We start from the raw sequence: 16,669 nt of genomic DNA on the forward strand, positions 1-16,669 counted from the left end.
GGAAAGCCTGTTTATTTACCTTCACAATGATGTCCAACTTGTAAGGATCATGTATTTGTGGGATGAGCAGCACAGCTGATTATGTGGGGAGCGCCCAAGAAAAATTTGCCAAAATGCTCCGACATTAGTTACTATAGTAACATTAGTAACATTAGTAACATTAGTAACTATAGTAACATTAGTAACTATAGTAACATTAGTAGCTATAGTAACATTAGTAACTACAGTAACAGTAACAACTATAGTAACATTAGTAACTATAGTAGCATTAGTAACTATAGTAACAATAGTAACATTAGTAACTATAGTAACTATAGTAACATTAGTAACTATAGTAACATTAGTAACTATAGTAACTATAGTAACATTAGTAACTATAGTAACAATAGTAACATTAGTAACTATAGTAACTATAGTAACATTAGTAACTATAGTAACATTAGTAACTATAGTAACTATAGTAACATTAGTAACTATAGTAACATTAGTAACTATAGTAACTATAGTAACATTAGTAGCATTAGTAACATTAGTAACTATAGTAACATTAGTAGCTATAGTAACATTAGTAACTACAGTAACAGTAACAACTATAGTAACATTAGTAACTATAGTAGCATTAGTAGCATTAGTAACTATAGTAACATTAGTAACTATAGTAACAATAGTAACATTAGTAACTATAGTAACTATAGTAACATTAGTAACTATAGTAACATTAGTAACTATAGTAACATTAGTAACATTAGTAACATTAGTAACTATAGTAACATTAGTAGCATTAGTAACATTAGTAACTATAGTAACATTAGTAACATTAGTAACATTAGTAACTATAGTAACATTAGTAGTAGTATTAACAGTAGTAGTAGTAACATTAGTAACATTAGTAGTAGTATTAACAGTAGTAACTATAGTAACATTAGTAACTATAGTAACATTAGTAGCATTAGTAACATTAGTAACTATAGTAACATTAGTAACATTAGTAGCATTAGTAACATTAGTAACTATAGTAACATTAGTAACTATAGTAACATTAGTAGTAGTATTAACAGTAGTAGTAGTAACATTAGTAACATTAGTAGTAGTATTAACAGTAGTAGTAGTATTAACAGTAGTAGTAGTAACAGTAGTAGTAGCGCGGGGCGCTGGGAGCTTTGACAATGAGCCCTCATGTGAGGGAGCCCTCCCATAGCTCATATTAGCCTTTGCTATGACTATTGTTTATGTTGTTGTTTACTGTTTATTAAGAAATATAAGAAATATGGTGTAATCTTTGATTTTGTGCATATCTGGCATTTTGTTACTGTTATGGAGAATACGTGAGATAATGAGAATCTCTGTGTACAAGTTAGAAGTAGAATACACTGTGTAGCGATGTCAACCTAAAGCATTATTTTACATTTTGCAGAACATCCTAAATAAATGTGTCGCACCAGACTGAGCCTGTGGGACATCATTCTGTGCACCGCTACATTTGCAGTGATTGCCTCAAAAGGTTGTGCAACAAAATATTAAGTTCAGGGTACCATCATTTTTGTCCAGGCCAGTTTCATTAGTTTGTTTTTTAAAATGATTCTGTTGAACCATAATTCAAAAGCAATGACTGATTTTCATTAGATAATTTTCAGTACATTTTTATTTATTATTACTTTTGTCAGTTTCAATACAATGACTTTTTTTCATGAAATCTTTCGACGTATACAATACTATGACTATTTTTCATGAAATTTTTCGACATACAATACTATGACTTATGTTGAAATTTTTCGACATACAATACTATGACTTTTTTTCATGAAATTTTTCGACATACAATGCTATGACTTTTTTTTCATGAAATTTTTCGACATACAATACTATAACTTTTTTTCATGATATTTTTTGACATACTATACTATGACTTTTTTCATGAATTTTTTTCGACATGCAATACTATGATTTTTTTTCATGACTTTTTTTCCACATACTATACTATGACTTTTTTTGGTGAAATCTTTCGACATACAATACTATGACTTTTTTTCAGGAAATTTTTCGAAATACTATACTATGACTTTTTATGGTGAAATTCTTCGACATACTATACTATGACTTTTTTTCATGATATTTTTCGACATACTATACTATGACTTTTTTCATGAAATTTTTTCGACATACAATACTATGACTTTTTTTCATGACATTTTTTCGACATACAATACTATGACTTTTTTTCATGACTTTTGTTCGACATACAATACTATGACTTTTTTGGTGAAATTCTTCGACATAAAATACTATAACCTTTTTTCGAGATACAATACTGACTTTTTCATGAAATCTTTCGACATACAATACTATGACTTTTTATGTTGAAATCTTTCGACATACAATACTATAACCTTTTTTCAAACATACTATACTATGACAATTTTATTTCATGAAATTATTCGACATACTATACTATGACTTATTTTCGACATACAATACTATGACTTTTTTTCGACATACAATACCATGACTTCTTTTCGACATACATTATGATTTTTTTTCCTGAAATTATTCAACATACAATACTATGACTTTTTTTCAACATACAATACTATGACTTTTTTTCGACATACAATACTATGACTTTTTTCGACATACAATACTATGACTTTTTTTCCTGAAATTATTCGACATACAATACTATGACTTTTTTCATGAATTTTTTTCGACAAACAATACTATGACTTTTTTTGGTGAAATTCTTCGACATACAATACTATAACTTTTTTTCATGAAATTATTCGACATACAATATTATGACGTTTTTTTAATGACATTTTTCGACATACAATACTATGACTTTTTTTCGACATACAATACTATGAGCTTTTTTTGACATACAATACTATGACTTTTTTTCGACATACTATACTATGACTTTTTTTCGACATACAATACTATGACTTTTTTTCGACATACAATACTGAGCTTTTTTTGACATACAATACTATGACTTTTTTTCGACATACTATACTATGACTTTTTTTCGACATACAATACTATGACTTTTTTTCGACATACAATACTGAGCTTTTTTTGACATACAATACTATGACTTTTTTTCGACATACTATACTATGACTTTTTTTCGACATACAATACTATGACTTTTTTTCGACATACTATACTATGACTTTTTTTCGACATACAATACTATGACTTTTTTTCGACATACTATACTATGACTTTTTTTCGACATACAATACTATGACTTTTTTTCGACATACAATACTATGACTTTTTTTCGACATACTATACTATGACTTTTTTTCATGAAATCTTTCGATATACAATACTATGACTTTTTAAGGTGAAATATTTCGACATACAAAACTGACTTTTTTTCACGACATTTTTCGACATACTATACTATGACTTTTTTTGGTGAAATTTTTCGACATACAATACTATGACTTTTTTTCATGAAATTTTTCGACACACAATACTATGACTTTTTTTGGTGAAATTCTTCGACATACAATACTATAACTTTTTTTCATGAAATTATTCGACATAATATTATGACGTTTTTTTAATGACATTTTTCGACATACAATACTTTGAGCTTTTTTCGACATACAATACTATGACTTTTTTTCAACATACTATACTATGACTTTTTTTCGACATACAATACTATAAGCTTTTTTTGACATACAATAGTATGACTTTTTTTCGACATACTATACTATGACTTTTTTTCGACATACTATACTATGACTTTTTTTCGACATACAATACTATGACTTTTTTTCAACATACAATACTATGAGCTTTTTTTGACATACAATACTATGAGCTTTTTTTGACATACAATACTATGACTTTTTTTCGACATACTATACTATGACTTTTTTTCGACATACTATACTATGACTTTTTTTCGACATACAATACTATGACTTTTTTTCGACATGCAATACTATGACTTTTTTTCGACATACAATACTATGACTTTTTTTCGACATACTATACTATGACTTTTTTTCGACATACTATACTATGACTTTTTTTCGACATACAATACTATGAGCTTTTTTTGACATACAATACTATGACTTTTTTTCGACATACTATACTATGACTTTTTTTCGACATACAATACTATGAGCTTTTTTTGACATACAATACTATGACTTTTTTTCGACATACTATACTATGACTTTTTTTCATGAAATCTTTCGATATACAATACTATGACTTTTTAAGGTGAAATATTTCGACATACAAAACTGACTTTTTTTCACGACATTTTTCGACATACAATATTATGACGTTTTTTTAATGACATTTTTCGACATACAATACTTTGAGCTTTTTTCGACATACAATACTATGACTTTTTTTCAACATACTATACTATGACTTTTTTTCGACATACAATACTATGAGCTTTTTTTGACATACAATACTATGACTTTTTTTCGACATACTATACTATGACTTTTTTTCGACATACAATACTATGACTTTTTTTCGACATACAATACTATGAGCTTTTTTTGACATACAATACTATGAGCTTTTTTTGACATACAATACTATGACTTTTTTTCGACATACTATACTATGACTTTTTTTCGACATACTATACTATGACTTTTTTTCGACATACAATACTATGACTTTTTTTCAACATACTATACTATGACTTTTTTTCATGAAATCTTTCGATATACTATACTATGACTTTTTAAGGTGAAATATTTCGACATACAAAACTGACTTTTTTTCACGACATTTTTCGACATACTATACTATGACTTTTTTTGGTGAAATTTTTCGACATACAATACTATGACTTTTTTTCATGAAATTTTTCGACATACAATACTATGACTTTTTTTGGTGAAATTCTTCGACATACAATACTATAACTTTTTTTCATGAAATTATTCGACATACTATACTATGACTTTTTTTCGTGAAATTATTCGACATACAATATTATGACGTTTTTTTAATGACATTTTTCGACATACAATACTATGACTTTTTTCGACATACAATACTTTGAGCTTTTTTCAACATACAATACTATGACTTTTTTTCGACATACTATACTATGACTTTTTTTCGACATACAATACTATGACTTTTTTTCGACATACAATAGTATGACTTTTTTTCGACATACAATACTATGACTTTTTTCGACATACAATACTATGACTTTTTTTCATGAAATTATTCCACACACAATACTATGACTTTTTTTCGACATACAATACTATGACTTTTTTCGACATACAATACTATGACTTTTTTTTGTGAAATTATTCGACATATAATACTATGACTTTTTTTCATGAAATTATTCCACACACAATACTATGACTTTTTTTCGACATACAATAGTATGACTTTTTTTCGAGAAATTATTCGACATACAGTACTATGACTTTTTTTTTACATACAATATGACGTTTTTTTAATGAAATTTTTCGACATACTATACTATGACTTTTTTCATGAATTTTTTTCGACATACAATACTATGACTTTTTTTCATGAAATCTTTCGACATACAATACTGACTTTTTATGTTGAAATTTTTCGACATACAATACTATGACTTTTTATGTTGAAATTTTTCGACATACAATACTATGACTTTTTTCATGAATTTTTTTCGACAAACAATACTATGATTTTTTTTCTTGACTTTTTTTCAACATACAATACTATGACTTTTTTTGGTGAAATTCTTCGACATACAATACTATAACTTTTTTTCATGAAATTATTCGACATACTATACTATGACTTTTTTTCGTGAAATTATTCGACATACAATATTATGACGTTTTTTTAATGACATTTTTCGACATACAATACTATGACTTTTTTTGGTGAAATTATTAAATTATTCGGGGAGAGGACAGGAGATGGGGAGACAGTCAGCTGGACTCTGGTCCTGTCGGAGGACTCTTTGAGTTTATAAGATGGATCGTTGTGTTCTTGGTTTTAAGATTATAAAACTCATCTTTACATTACAACAGTGTCCCCTCTGTGTCTTCTCAGTCTCCGTCTTTCACCGTCTCTACCGTCGTTTCTGTGTAACTCGGCCGAGCCGACCAACCTGGTGACATCACAGGTTAGAGTGCTGCAATGTGGAGGCGCTCTGGCCACAAAAGATGAAACGGATCTTTTGTCTCCTAAATGTTGACGTCCATCCTGATTGTTTTAAAATCGTTCATTAGAATAGAAATCTATTCAGTAAAGCAGATAAACTCTGTTGAACGTTTCAGTTCCACTTTAAAGACGTTCAACGTAAACAAGACGTGTGCTGACTCGGCAAAGACGACTTCAGAAAAGTTGATGTACAGCAGAATAAATATTAGAAACTAATACAGAATGCCTGATAGACTTTTTTTCAGATTTTCTGACTTTTTTGTACATTTTTCAGACATTTGTTTGACTATTTTGAGATTTTTTTATTTTTTTTTACATTTTCCGAATTTTTCTTGTTTGTTTTTACTTTTCTGACTTTTTTGGGGCATTTCTAATAATTTTTTTTTTTTTGCTTTTTTTTTAATTTTCTGACTTTGTGGACATTTTTGGGACTTTTTTCAGAATTTTTTTTCATTTCTGACTTTTTTTGGACGTTTTTCTAAACTGTTTTTAATTTTTTTTATTTTTCCGACTTTTTCTTTTTCTTTTTTTTTACATTTTCAGACTTTTTTCAGAATTTTTTGGACATTTTTTGGAGTTTTTCTAACTTTCTTTAGAAATCTTTTTTGACATTTTCCGACTTTCTTTTTGTTTTTTTGACTTTTTTCTAAACTGCTTTTAATTATTATTATTTTTTTTTAATTTTCTGACTTTTGTTCAAACATTATCCAACCAGTTAATTAATGTTGTAATACTAATAATCTAATAATAATAATAATAATCTAATACTGTTGATCTGATACTGTGTGTTCCATTATATCATTAGATTTCAGACTGTCGTCACTTTAAATAGGATTTTATTTTAGACACAAACGTTGGAATCAAACAAGGAAAAAACAACAATAATAAAAACTGTTTTACACTGAAAGTCAACAGGAAGTAAATAAAAGAAAAACAGGCACCAAAAATCTGTTAAATCTGTTAAATCTGTTAAATCTGTTAAATCAGTTGAATCAGTTTTTGGTCGTTTTAAAACGTTTCACATCAAAATTTCCAGAAAAACAAAACAGGAAGTTAAAATCGGTTCAACATGCTGAAAACACCAAAACACTTGGAGGACAGATGGTCACTAACAGGACTCATTATCAGGTCCAGGACCAGGTCCAGGTCCAGGACCAGGACCAGGTCCAGGACCAGGACTAGGACCAGGTCCAGGACCAGGACCAGGTCCAGGACCAGGACCAGGACTAGGACCAGGTCCAGGACTAGGTCTCAGGACTAGGACTAGGACCAGGTCCAGGACCAGGACCAGGACTAGGACCAGGTCCAGGACTAGGTCCAGGACCAACCATTAGCTGCTCACTAATGTTTTGACTCTCCAGGTTTTGTCCAGATGCTAACATGCTAATCAGAGCCAGGCTAGCTGTTTCCAGTCTTTATGCTAAGCTAAGCTAATCAGTGTGAACAGAGAAGATTTATCTTAACTGCTCCTTTAATGTTTTACTGTTTACAGTCTGATCGATCGGATCAATATCCCTCCGATCACCTGATCAGATTGTAGCCAATCAGGACGGAAGCTTGTCAAAATAAAGTTACGTATTTCCTGTTGATATGAAGCGGGATCATTTTAAACCAATGGGATGTGAGTTAGTCAGAGAGAGGCAGTCTGATTGGACAGGCAGGGGGCGGGGCTTAGTGTCAGGACCTGCTCTGATTGGACAGGTAGGGGGCGGGGCTTAGTGTCAGGACCTGCTCTGATTGGTCAGGTTGACATAATAAATGAAGTGAGCAGATAAACAGCAGCCAATCAGAGGAGGAGGTGAAGGAGGAGAGGATGATGGGAAGGCGTCTACAGGTTGCGTCTGACAAACCAGATTTCGTTCCTGCGGTGGGGGACGCCGGGGTTCTCGAACGTGGCGACCATGTAGCCGTCTCTGCGCAGGTCGTCGGTGACGCCCAGAATCTCCCACAGCAGCCCGATCTGACGAGTCACCGTCTCCTCCGTGGTTGTCCCGAAGAACGTCCTGACGGCCAATCAGAGAGCAGAACATTATTAATATTCAACGCTGCATTCAGGGACAGTCTGTGTGAATATCAACGCTGCATTCAGGGACAGTCTGTGTGAATTCAACGCTGCATTCAGGGACAGTCAGGATTTCTGCGGGTTAAACTCTGATCGATATGAAGCACCACGTTAATGAGGATGTTCTGACCTGGCGACGACTCTGATTGGCTCTCTGTAGGCGATGGTGATGTCGGGGTCGGAGGGTCGGGGGGGGTTGGTCTGAAACTCTGCGGGCAGGAAGTACCCCGTCTGGACGCCTTTCTCAAACGTGTTTCCGTCCTCCATCATGTGGACGTGACTGACCACCGGCACCGTCATCCCCAGATATGTGCCTATAGACGATCAATACATCACTTCATCAATACTGATCTGCCTATAGACGATCAATACATACATCACTTCATCAATACTGATCTGCCTATAGACGATCAATACATACATCACTTCATCAATACTGATCTGCCTATAGACGATCAATACATACCATCACTTCATCAATACTGATCTGCCTATAGACGATCAATACATACCATCACTTCATCAATACTGATCTGCCTATAGACGATCAATACATACCATCACTTCATCAATACTGATCTGCCTATAGACGATCAATACATACCATCACCTCATCAATACTAATCACATCAATTTCAGTCAAGTCAGATGGGAGTGGGAGAAGTCAGATGGGAGTGGGAGAAGTCAGATGGGAGTGGGTGGGGTCAGATGGGAGTGGGTGGGGTCAGATGGGAGTGGGAGAAGTCAGATGGGAGTGGGAGAAGTCAGATGGGAGTGGGTGGGGTCAGATGGGAGTGGGTGGGGTCAGATGGGAGTGGGAGAAGTCAGATGGGAGTGGGAGAAGTCAGATGGGAGTGGGAGAAGTCAGATGGGAGTGGGTGGGGTCAGATGGGAGTGGGTGGGGTCAGATGGGAGTGGGAGAAGTCAGATGGGAGTGGGAGAAGTCAGATGGGAGTGGGAGAAGTCAGATGGGAGTGGGTGGGGTCAGATGGGAGTGGGAGAAGTCAGATGGGAGTGGGAGAAGTCAGATGGGAGTGGGAGAAGTCAGATGGGAGTGGGAGAAGTCAGATGGGAGTGGGAGAAGTCAGATGGGAGTGGGAGGAGTCAGACCTGCAGAGTTTTCTCTACAGATGAAGCGCATCAGTTTCATGAAGCCCTTGGAGATACTCTGTTCATACAGATCTTCTCCGCTGGTCACGGAGGCCCAGTGACCCGCCGGGTAGACCCGCTCCTCATACAGAACCTCCCCCATCTGGATGGGGAGAGAGGGGAGATGGGGAGAGAGTGGGAGTCAGACATAGATACAGCACCTCCCCTATCTGTGGGGGAGTTAGGACCAGGTTAACATCAGTTACCATGGTGATGTAGACCAGGTTAACATCAGTTACCATGGTGATGTACACCAGGTTAACCCGTCTGGTGTGTTGTGGTCTTTACCTTCTCGTGGCGGGACACTGGATCGAAGGGTATGGACTCCCTCTGCTGGTTGTTGCGGGTCATTTCCTGTATGGGTCCAGTCATCTCTGGAACACACAAACACGAAGTTCAGGTAAAACATGAAGGTAACACTCAGTTGACACATCAGAGGTCTGTAGTACGAAGCTAGTCCAACATCTCCAGGGTATCTTCATCATTTCCAGGGTATCTTCTGGTTATCTGGCTTCACTAACTCTAACAACAGAGATCTCACTAAGCGGTCCTATGAAGCTGCTTATCAACTCAGTAAACCAACCCAGAGTCTAGTCTACTAGACAGCAGACAGACACAGTTATCAAAGGAAGAGTGAACTATATCAGACAGATATGAAGAAGTTAAACTCTTAATCAGACTAACAGTAACAGTTGAAGCTGCCAGATGCAGGAAGAACAGCTGGTGAAAGAAAAAACTCCAGATGTGTGAATGATTCAATTAACAGATTTATTCATTTAACGGAACACTCAAAAGTCAGATAAAGTCGTCTAGATATAAACAGCTTTTAAACGCACAACGGATGACACCTCATCATGCCAGTAATATTAATACGGCGTGTTTGACTATTTGAACCTTCTTTCAGCTGCGTTCCGTCTCCGGCGGTGTATAAATATAAAAACATAATTCAAAGCGGTAAACACCCCCAGCATAAATCTAGCTGTCCTTCCTGCATCTGTCAGTTTAAACTGAGTTGTGTTTAGTCTGATTATGACGGTAACTTCTTCATATGTGTGTGATATTATCATACGATCACCTTACTGAGCTCTGATTGGTCAGTAGGAGGTGCTTTTATACCAGTTGATCTCTTATCTGGAACAGAACCTGCTCCGGAGTAGGTGAGCTGTTCAGCACCAGTTACCATGGTGATCTACGCCGGTAAGAAGTGATCCACCTTTGTAAGACGAAAAACCCTGAAGGGTTAACCCTGAAGTTACCTCGCTAACACCACATCCTGCTTCGTAGTCCAGACCTCTGGTCCTCATTAATAACAAACACCTAGAGGTACTGGCCCCGCCCCCTCACCTAGAGGTACTGGCCCCGCCCCCTCACCTAGAGGTACTGGCCCCGCCCCCTCATCTAGAGGTACTGGCCCCGCCCCCTCACCTAGAGGTACTGGCCCCGCCCCCTCACCTAGAGGTACTGGCCCCGCCCCCTCACCTAGAGGTACTGGCCCCGCCCCCTCATCTAGAGGTACTGGCCCCGCCCCCTCATCTAGAGGTACTGGCCCCGCCCCCTCACCTGGAGGAACTGACACATGGTGGGTACTGGCCCCGCCCCCTCACCTAGAGGTACTGGCCCCGCCCCCTCACCTGGAGGTACTGACACATGGTGGCTACTGGCCCCGCCCCCTCACCTGGAGGTACTGACACATGGTGGCTACTGGCCCCGCCCCCTCACCTGGAGGTACTGACACATGGTGGCTACTGGCCCCGCCCCCTCACCTGGAGGTACTGACACATGGTGGCTACTGGCCCCGCCCCCTCACCTGGAGGTACTGACACATGGTGGGTACTGGCCCCGCCCCCTCACCTGGAGGTACTGACACATGGGTACTGGCCCCGCCCCCTCACCTGCAGGTACTGACACATGGTGGCTACTGGCCCCGCCCCCTCACCTGGAGGTACTGACACATGGTGGGTACTGGCCCCGCCCCCTCACCTGGAGGTACTGACACATGGGTACTGGCCCCGCCCCCTCACCTGGAGGTACTGACACATGGTGGGTACTGGCCCCGCCCCCTCACCTGGAGGTACTGACACATGGTGGGTACTGGCCCCGCCCCCTCACCTGGAGGTACTGACACATGGTGGGTACTGGCGACCGCCTGCCAGTGTGTCAGCAGTCGATCTCTGTCCTCTTCATCCATTGGTTCTGGGTTGTCAGTGATGTCATCATCCAGCTGCTCGTCGTCCAATCCGTCGAGGTCTTCCAGAGAGATCAGAGCCATCACTAGTGGATGAGGAGACGACCTTTGACCTGAAGAGACGACGCCCAATGAGAGGAGGGATTCTTTATTGTTCCTGTAACAGAGAAAATATCCATAAACACACCTGTTGACAGGAAAACACCTGTTGTTTCCACGTTATGACAGATGGGATATATATATATATACATATATATATATATATATATGAGCAAGTAGAGAACAGAGTACCTGAGCAGGTAGTAATCAGAGTACCTGAGCAGGTAGTGAACAGAGTACCTGAGCAGGTAGTGATCAGCGTAGCTGAGCAGGTAGAGAACAGAGTACCTGAGCAGGTAGTAATCAGAGTACCTGAGCAGGTAGTAATTAGAGTACCTGAGCAGGTAGTGAACAGAGTACCTGAGCAGGTAGTGAACAGAGTACCTGAGCAGGTAGTGAACAGACTACCTGAGCAGGTAGTGATCAGAGTACCTGAGCAGGTAGTGGACAGAGTACCTGAGCAGGTAGTGATCAGCGTACCTGAGCAGGTAGAGAACAGAGTACCTGAGCAGGTAGTAATCAGAGTACCTGAGCAGGTAGTAATCAGAGTACCTGAGCAGGTAGTAATCAGAGTACCTGAGCAGGTAGAGAACAGAGTACCTGAGCAGGTAGTAATCAGAGTACCTGAGCAGGTAGAGAACAGAGTACCTGAGCAGGTAGTAATCAGAGTACCTGAGCAGGTAGTAATCAGAGTACCTGAGCAGGTAGTGAACAGAGTACCTGAGCAGGTAGTAATCAGAGTACCTGAGCAGGTAGTAATCAGAGTACCTGAGCAGGTAGTAATCAGAGTACCTGAGCAGGTAGTGAACAGAGTACCTGAGCAGGTAGTAATCAGAGTACCTGAGCAGGTAGTAATCAGAGTACCTGAGCAGGTAGTGAACAGAGTACCTGAGCAGGTAGTGATCAGCGTACCTGAGCAGGTAGTAATCAGAGTACCTGAGCAGGTAGTAATCAGAGTACCTGAGCAGGTAGTGAACAGAGTACCTGAGCAGGTAGTGAACAGAGTACCTGAGCAGGTAGTGATCAGCGTACCTGAGCAGGTAGTAATCAGAGTACCTGAGCAGGTAGTAATCAGAGTACCTGAGCAGGTAGTGAACAGGGTATCTGAGCAGGTAGTGATCAGCGTACCTGAGCAGGTAGTAATCAGAGTACCTGAGCAGGTAGTAATCAGAGTACCTGAGCAGGTAGTGAACAGAGTACCTGAGCAGGTAGTGAACAGAGTACCTGAGCAGGTAGTAATCAGAGTACCTGAGCAGGTAGTAATCAGAGTACCTGAGCAGGTAGTAATCAGAGTACCTGAGCAGGTAGTAATCAGAGTACCTGAGCAGGTAGTGAACAGGGTACCTGAGCAGGTAGTGATCAGCGTACCTGAGCAGGTAGTGATCAGCGTACCTGAGCAGGTAGTAATCAGAGTACCTGTCAAGTCAAACTGAAGTTTCAGAAAATTAAGATTTATAAATATTAATAAATAGAAATTAATAAATTAATAAATAGAAATTAAGAAAATAATATAAATAGAAAAATAGAAAATAAATAAATCAGAAAGTAATTTGTAAATTAATAAGTCCAGTAGCAAAACTGAGTGCTCAGTGAGTAAAGCAGAGGGAGGGAAGTAATTAATGAAATTACACCCGGAGTTTATAAAAGCAACACTCCTCAGTGCCACAGGGAAAAGGGTCCTGAAAATACAGCAGAGCGCTAACCAGCAGGGCTTTCATTCAAACCACGACTGCAATCTGCAGTAAAACTATGTGCGAAAAGAACATCTACAAAGTGTGAGAGGCAGCCGGTAAGGATACTGAATCACTTTGAGAGACGGAGATCGCTGTTGCTGGTGGTTTAGTCCGTCTGTTTGTGCCGGTGGTTGACTTTGTTTGTTTTGAGTGTCCGGTGGATGATGCGGTGAGAGGCGGTGAATTGTGGAGGCTTATGGGAAATGTAGTTTAGGATTGCTACGTGATTTGATATGAACTCAAAAGTAATTATGAAATATAAGATACTTTGTGCTTAATTAAATAATTAAAAATAGTAATTAAATAAAATAATATAATGCACATATGTATGTATATGTATATATGTATATGTGTGTGTGTGGATATATGTGTGTATATATATGTATATATATATATATATATATGTATGTATGTATATATATACATGTATATATATTACCTTTATGTTAAGGCTTATTTGTATTTGACATGAGACATTTAATGGGAGTGTGTGTATTAACTTAAATAAGGAGTAATGAATTTTGCATAGTCTCTCTTTGTTCTTATTTATACTTATTTGGTAATAATGTGAATGTTTTCTTTTCTGTATTTTTTCTATTTGAAAGGTTTTTCACCTAACGCCTAATGGCTAATGGCTAATCACTAAATGGAATGGATAATAATTCCAAAGTGAAATGAACCTGCAACTCAACCTAAAAAATAAAGGAGAGAAAAAGGAAAAGCTGTTTCATTGAGTGGATTCCAGTTAAAATCTTACAGTGGATGTTTCAGTCTCTTTCAAGTTTGGACACCGCACATATTTAAACAAAAACTTGACAGTACCTGAGCAGGTAGTGAACAGAGTACCTGAGCAGGTAGTGAACAGAGTACCTGAGCAGGTAGTGAACACAGTACCTGAGCAGGTAGTGAACAGACTACCTAAGCAGGTAGTGATCAGAGTACCTGAGCAGGTAGTGATCAGAGTACCTGAGCAGGTTTTGGACAGAGTACCTGAGCAGGTAGTGATCAGCGTACCTGAGCAGGTAGAGAACAGAGTACCTGAGCAGGTAGTAATCAGAGTACCTGAGCAGGTAGTGAACAGAGTACCTGAGCAGGTAGTGATCAGAGTACCTGAGCAGGTAGTGAACAGACTACCTGAGCAGGTAGTGATCAGAGTACCTGAGCAGGTAGTGGACAGAGTACCTGAGCAGGTAGTGGACAGAGTACCTGAGCAGGTAGTGATCAGCGTACCTGAGCAGGTAGTGATCAGAGTACCTGAGCAGGTAGTAATCAGAGTACCTGAGCAGGCAGGTAGTGATCAGAGTACACGAGCAGGTAGTAATCAGAGTACCTGAGCAGGTAGTGATCAGAGTACACGAGCAGGTAGTAATCAGAGTACCTGAGCAGGTAGTAATCAGAGTACCTGAGCAGGCAGGTAGTGATCAGAGTACACGAGCAGGTAGTAATCAGAGTACCTGAGCAGGCAGGTAGTGATCAGAGTACACGAGCAGGTAGTAATCAGAGTACCTGAGCAGGTAATGATCAGAGTACCTGAGCAGGTAGTAATCAGAGTACCTGAGCAGGTAGTGATCAGAGTACCTGAGCAGGCAGTGATCAGAGTACCTGAGCAGGTAGTGATCAGAATACACGAGCAGGTAGTAATCAGAGTACATGAGCAGGTAGTAATCAGAGTACCTGAGCTGGCAGGTAGTGATCAGAGTACACGAGCAGGTAGTAATCAGAGTACCTGAGCAGGCAGGTAGTGATCAGAGTACACGAGCAGGTAGTAATCAGAGTACCTGAGCAGGTAGTGATCAGAGTACCTGAGCAGGTAGTAATCAGAGTACCTGAGCAGGTAGTGATCAGAGTACCTGAGCAGGCAGTGATCAGAGTACCTGAGCAGGTAGTGATCAGAGTACCTGAGCAGGTAGTGATCAGAGTACCTGAGGAACCAGCAGAACCAGAGGTACCAGAGGAAACAGAGGTACCAGAGGAACCAGCAGAACCAGAGGAACCAGAGGAACCAGAGGAACCAGCAGAACCAGAGGAACCAGCAGAACCAGAGGAACCAGAGGAACCAGCAGAATCAGAGGAACCAGAGGAACCAGAGGAACCAGCAGAACCAGAGGAACCAGCAGAACCAGAGGAACCAGAGGAACCAGAGGAACCAGCAGAACCAGAGGAACCAGCAGAACCAGAGGAACCAGAGGAACCAGCAGAACCAGAGGAACCAGCAGAATCAGAGGAACCAGCAGAACCAGAGGAACCAGAGGAACCAGCAGAATCAGAGGAACCAGCAGAACCAGAGGAACCAGAGGAACCAGCAGAACCAGAGGAACCAGAGGAACCAGCAGAATCAGAGGAACCAGCAGAATCAGAGGAACCAGCAGAACCAGAGGAACCAGAGGAACCAGAGGAACCCGCAGAATCAGAGGAACCAGCAGAATCAGAGGAACCAGCAGAACCAGAGGAACCAGAGGAACCAGCGGAATCAGAGGAACCAGCAGAACCAGAGGAACCAGAGGAACCAGCAGAATCAGAGGAACCAGCAGAATCAGAGGAACCAGCAGAACCAGAGGAACCAGCAGAACCAGAGGAACCAGCGGAATCAGAGGAACCAGCAGAATCAGAGGAACCAGCAGAACCAGAGGAACCAGCAGAACCAGAGGAACCAGCAGAACCAGAGGAACCAGAGGAACCAGCAGAACCAGAGGAACCAGCAGAACCAGAGGAACCAGCAGAATCCGCAGAACCAGAGGAACCAGCAGAACCAGAGGAACCAGCAGAACCAGAGGAACCAGAGGAACCAGAGGAACCAGCAGAATCAGAGGAACCAGCAGAACCAGAGGAACCAGAGGAACCAGAGGAACCAGCAGAACCAGAGGAACCAGAGGAACCAGCAGAATCAGAGGAACCAGCAGAATCAGAGGAACCAGCAGAATCAGAGGAACCAGCAGAACCAGAGGAACCAGCAGAACCAGAGGAACCAGAGGAACCAGAGGAACCAGAGGAACCCGCAGAATCAGAGGAACCAGCAGAATCAGAGGAACCAGCGGAACCAGAGGAACCAGAGGAGCCAGAGGAACCCGCAGAATCAGAGGAACCAGAGGAGCCAGAGGAACCCGCAGAATCAGAGGAACCAGAGGAACCAGCAGAATCAGAGGAACCAGCAGAACCAGAGGAACCAGAGGAACCAGCGGAATCAGAGGAACCAGCAGAACCAGAGGAACCAGAGGAACCAGCAGAATCAGAGGAACCAGCAGAACCAGCAGAATCAGAGGAACCAGCAGA

At 39.7% G+C, this 16,669-nt stretch overlaps 1 protein-coding gene across 2 annotated transcripts in view; it reads right to left on the reverse strand.

Moving 5' to 3' along the window:
- Positions 1-6,990: 6,990 nt before the first annotated feature.
- soul4 (heme-binding protein soul4) overlaps positions 6,991-16,669 on the reverse strand; it is an 11,343-nt gene continuing 1,664 nt past the window's right edge. For both annotated transcript variants that reach the window (XM_037763269.1, XM_037763270.1), the window contains exons 2-6: positions 11,492-11,724; positions 9,671-9,756; positions 9,344-9,485; positions 8,364-8,547; positions 6,991-8,174 (exon numbers count right to left, since the gene is read on the reverse strand). In XM_037763269.1, coding sequence (XP_037619197.1) covers positions 8,000-8,174; positions 8,364-8,547; positions 9,344-9,485; positions 9,671-9,756; positions 11,492-11,651 — 747 coding nt within the window. In that variant the 5' untranslated portion in view covers positions 11,652-11,724 and the 3' untranslated portion in view covers positions 6,991-7,999. The remainder of the gene's footprint in view (positions 8,175-8,363; positions 8,548-9,343; positions 9,486-9,670; positions 9,757-11,491; positions 11,725-16,669) is intronic.

Source organism: Sebastes umbrosus, unplaced genomic scaffold (genome assembly GCF_015220745.1).
Source record: "Sebastes umbrosus isolate fSebUmb1 unplaced genomic scaffold, fSebUmb1.pri scaffold_72_arrow_ctg1, whole genome shotgun sequence".
In the NCBI taxonomy this organism is placed as follows: Eukaryota; Metazoa; Chordata; class Actinopteri; order Perciformes; family Sebastidae; genus Sebastes; species Sebastes umbrosus.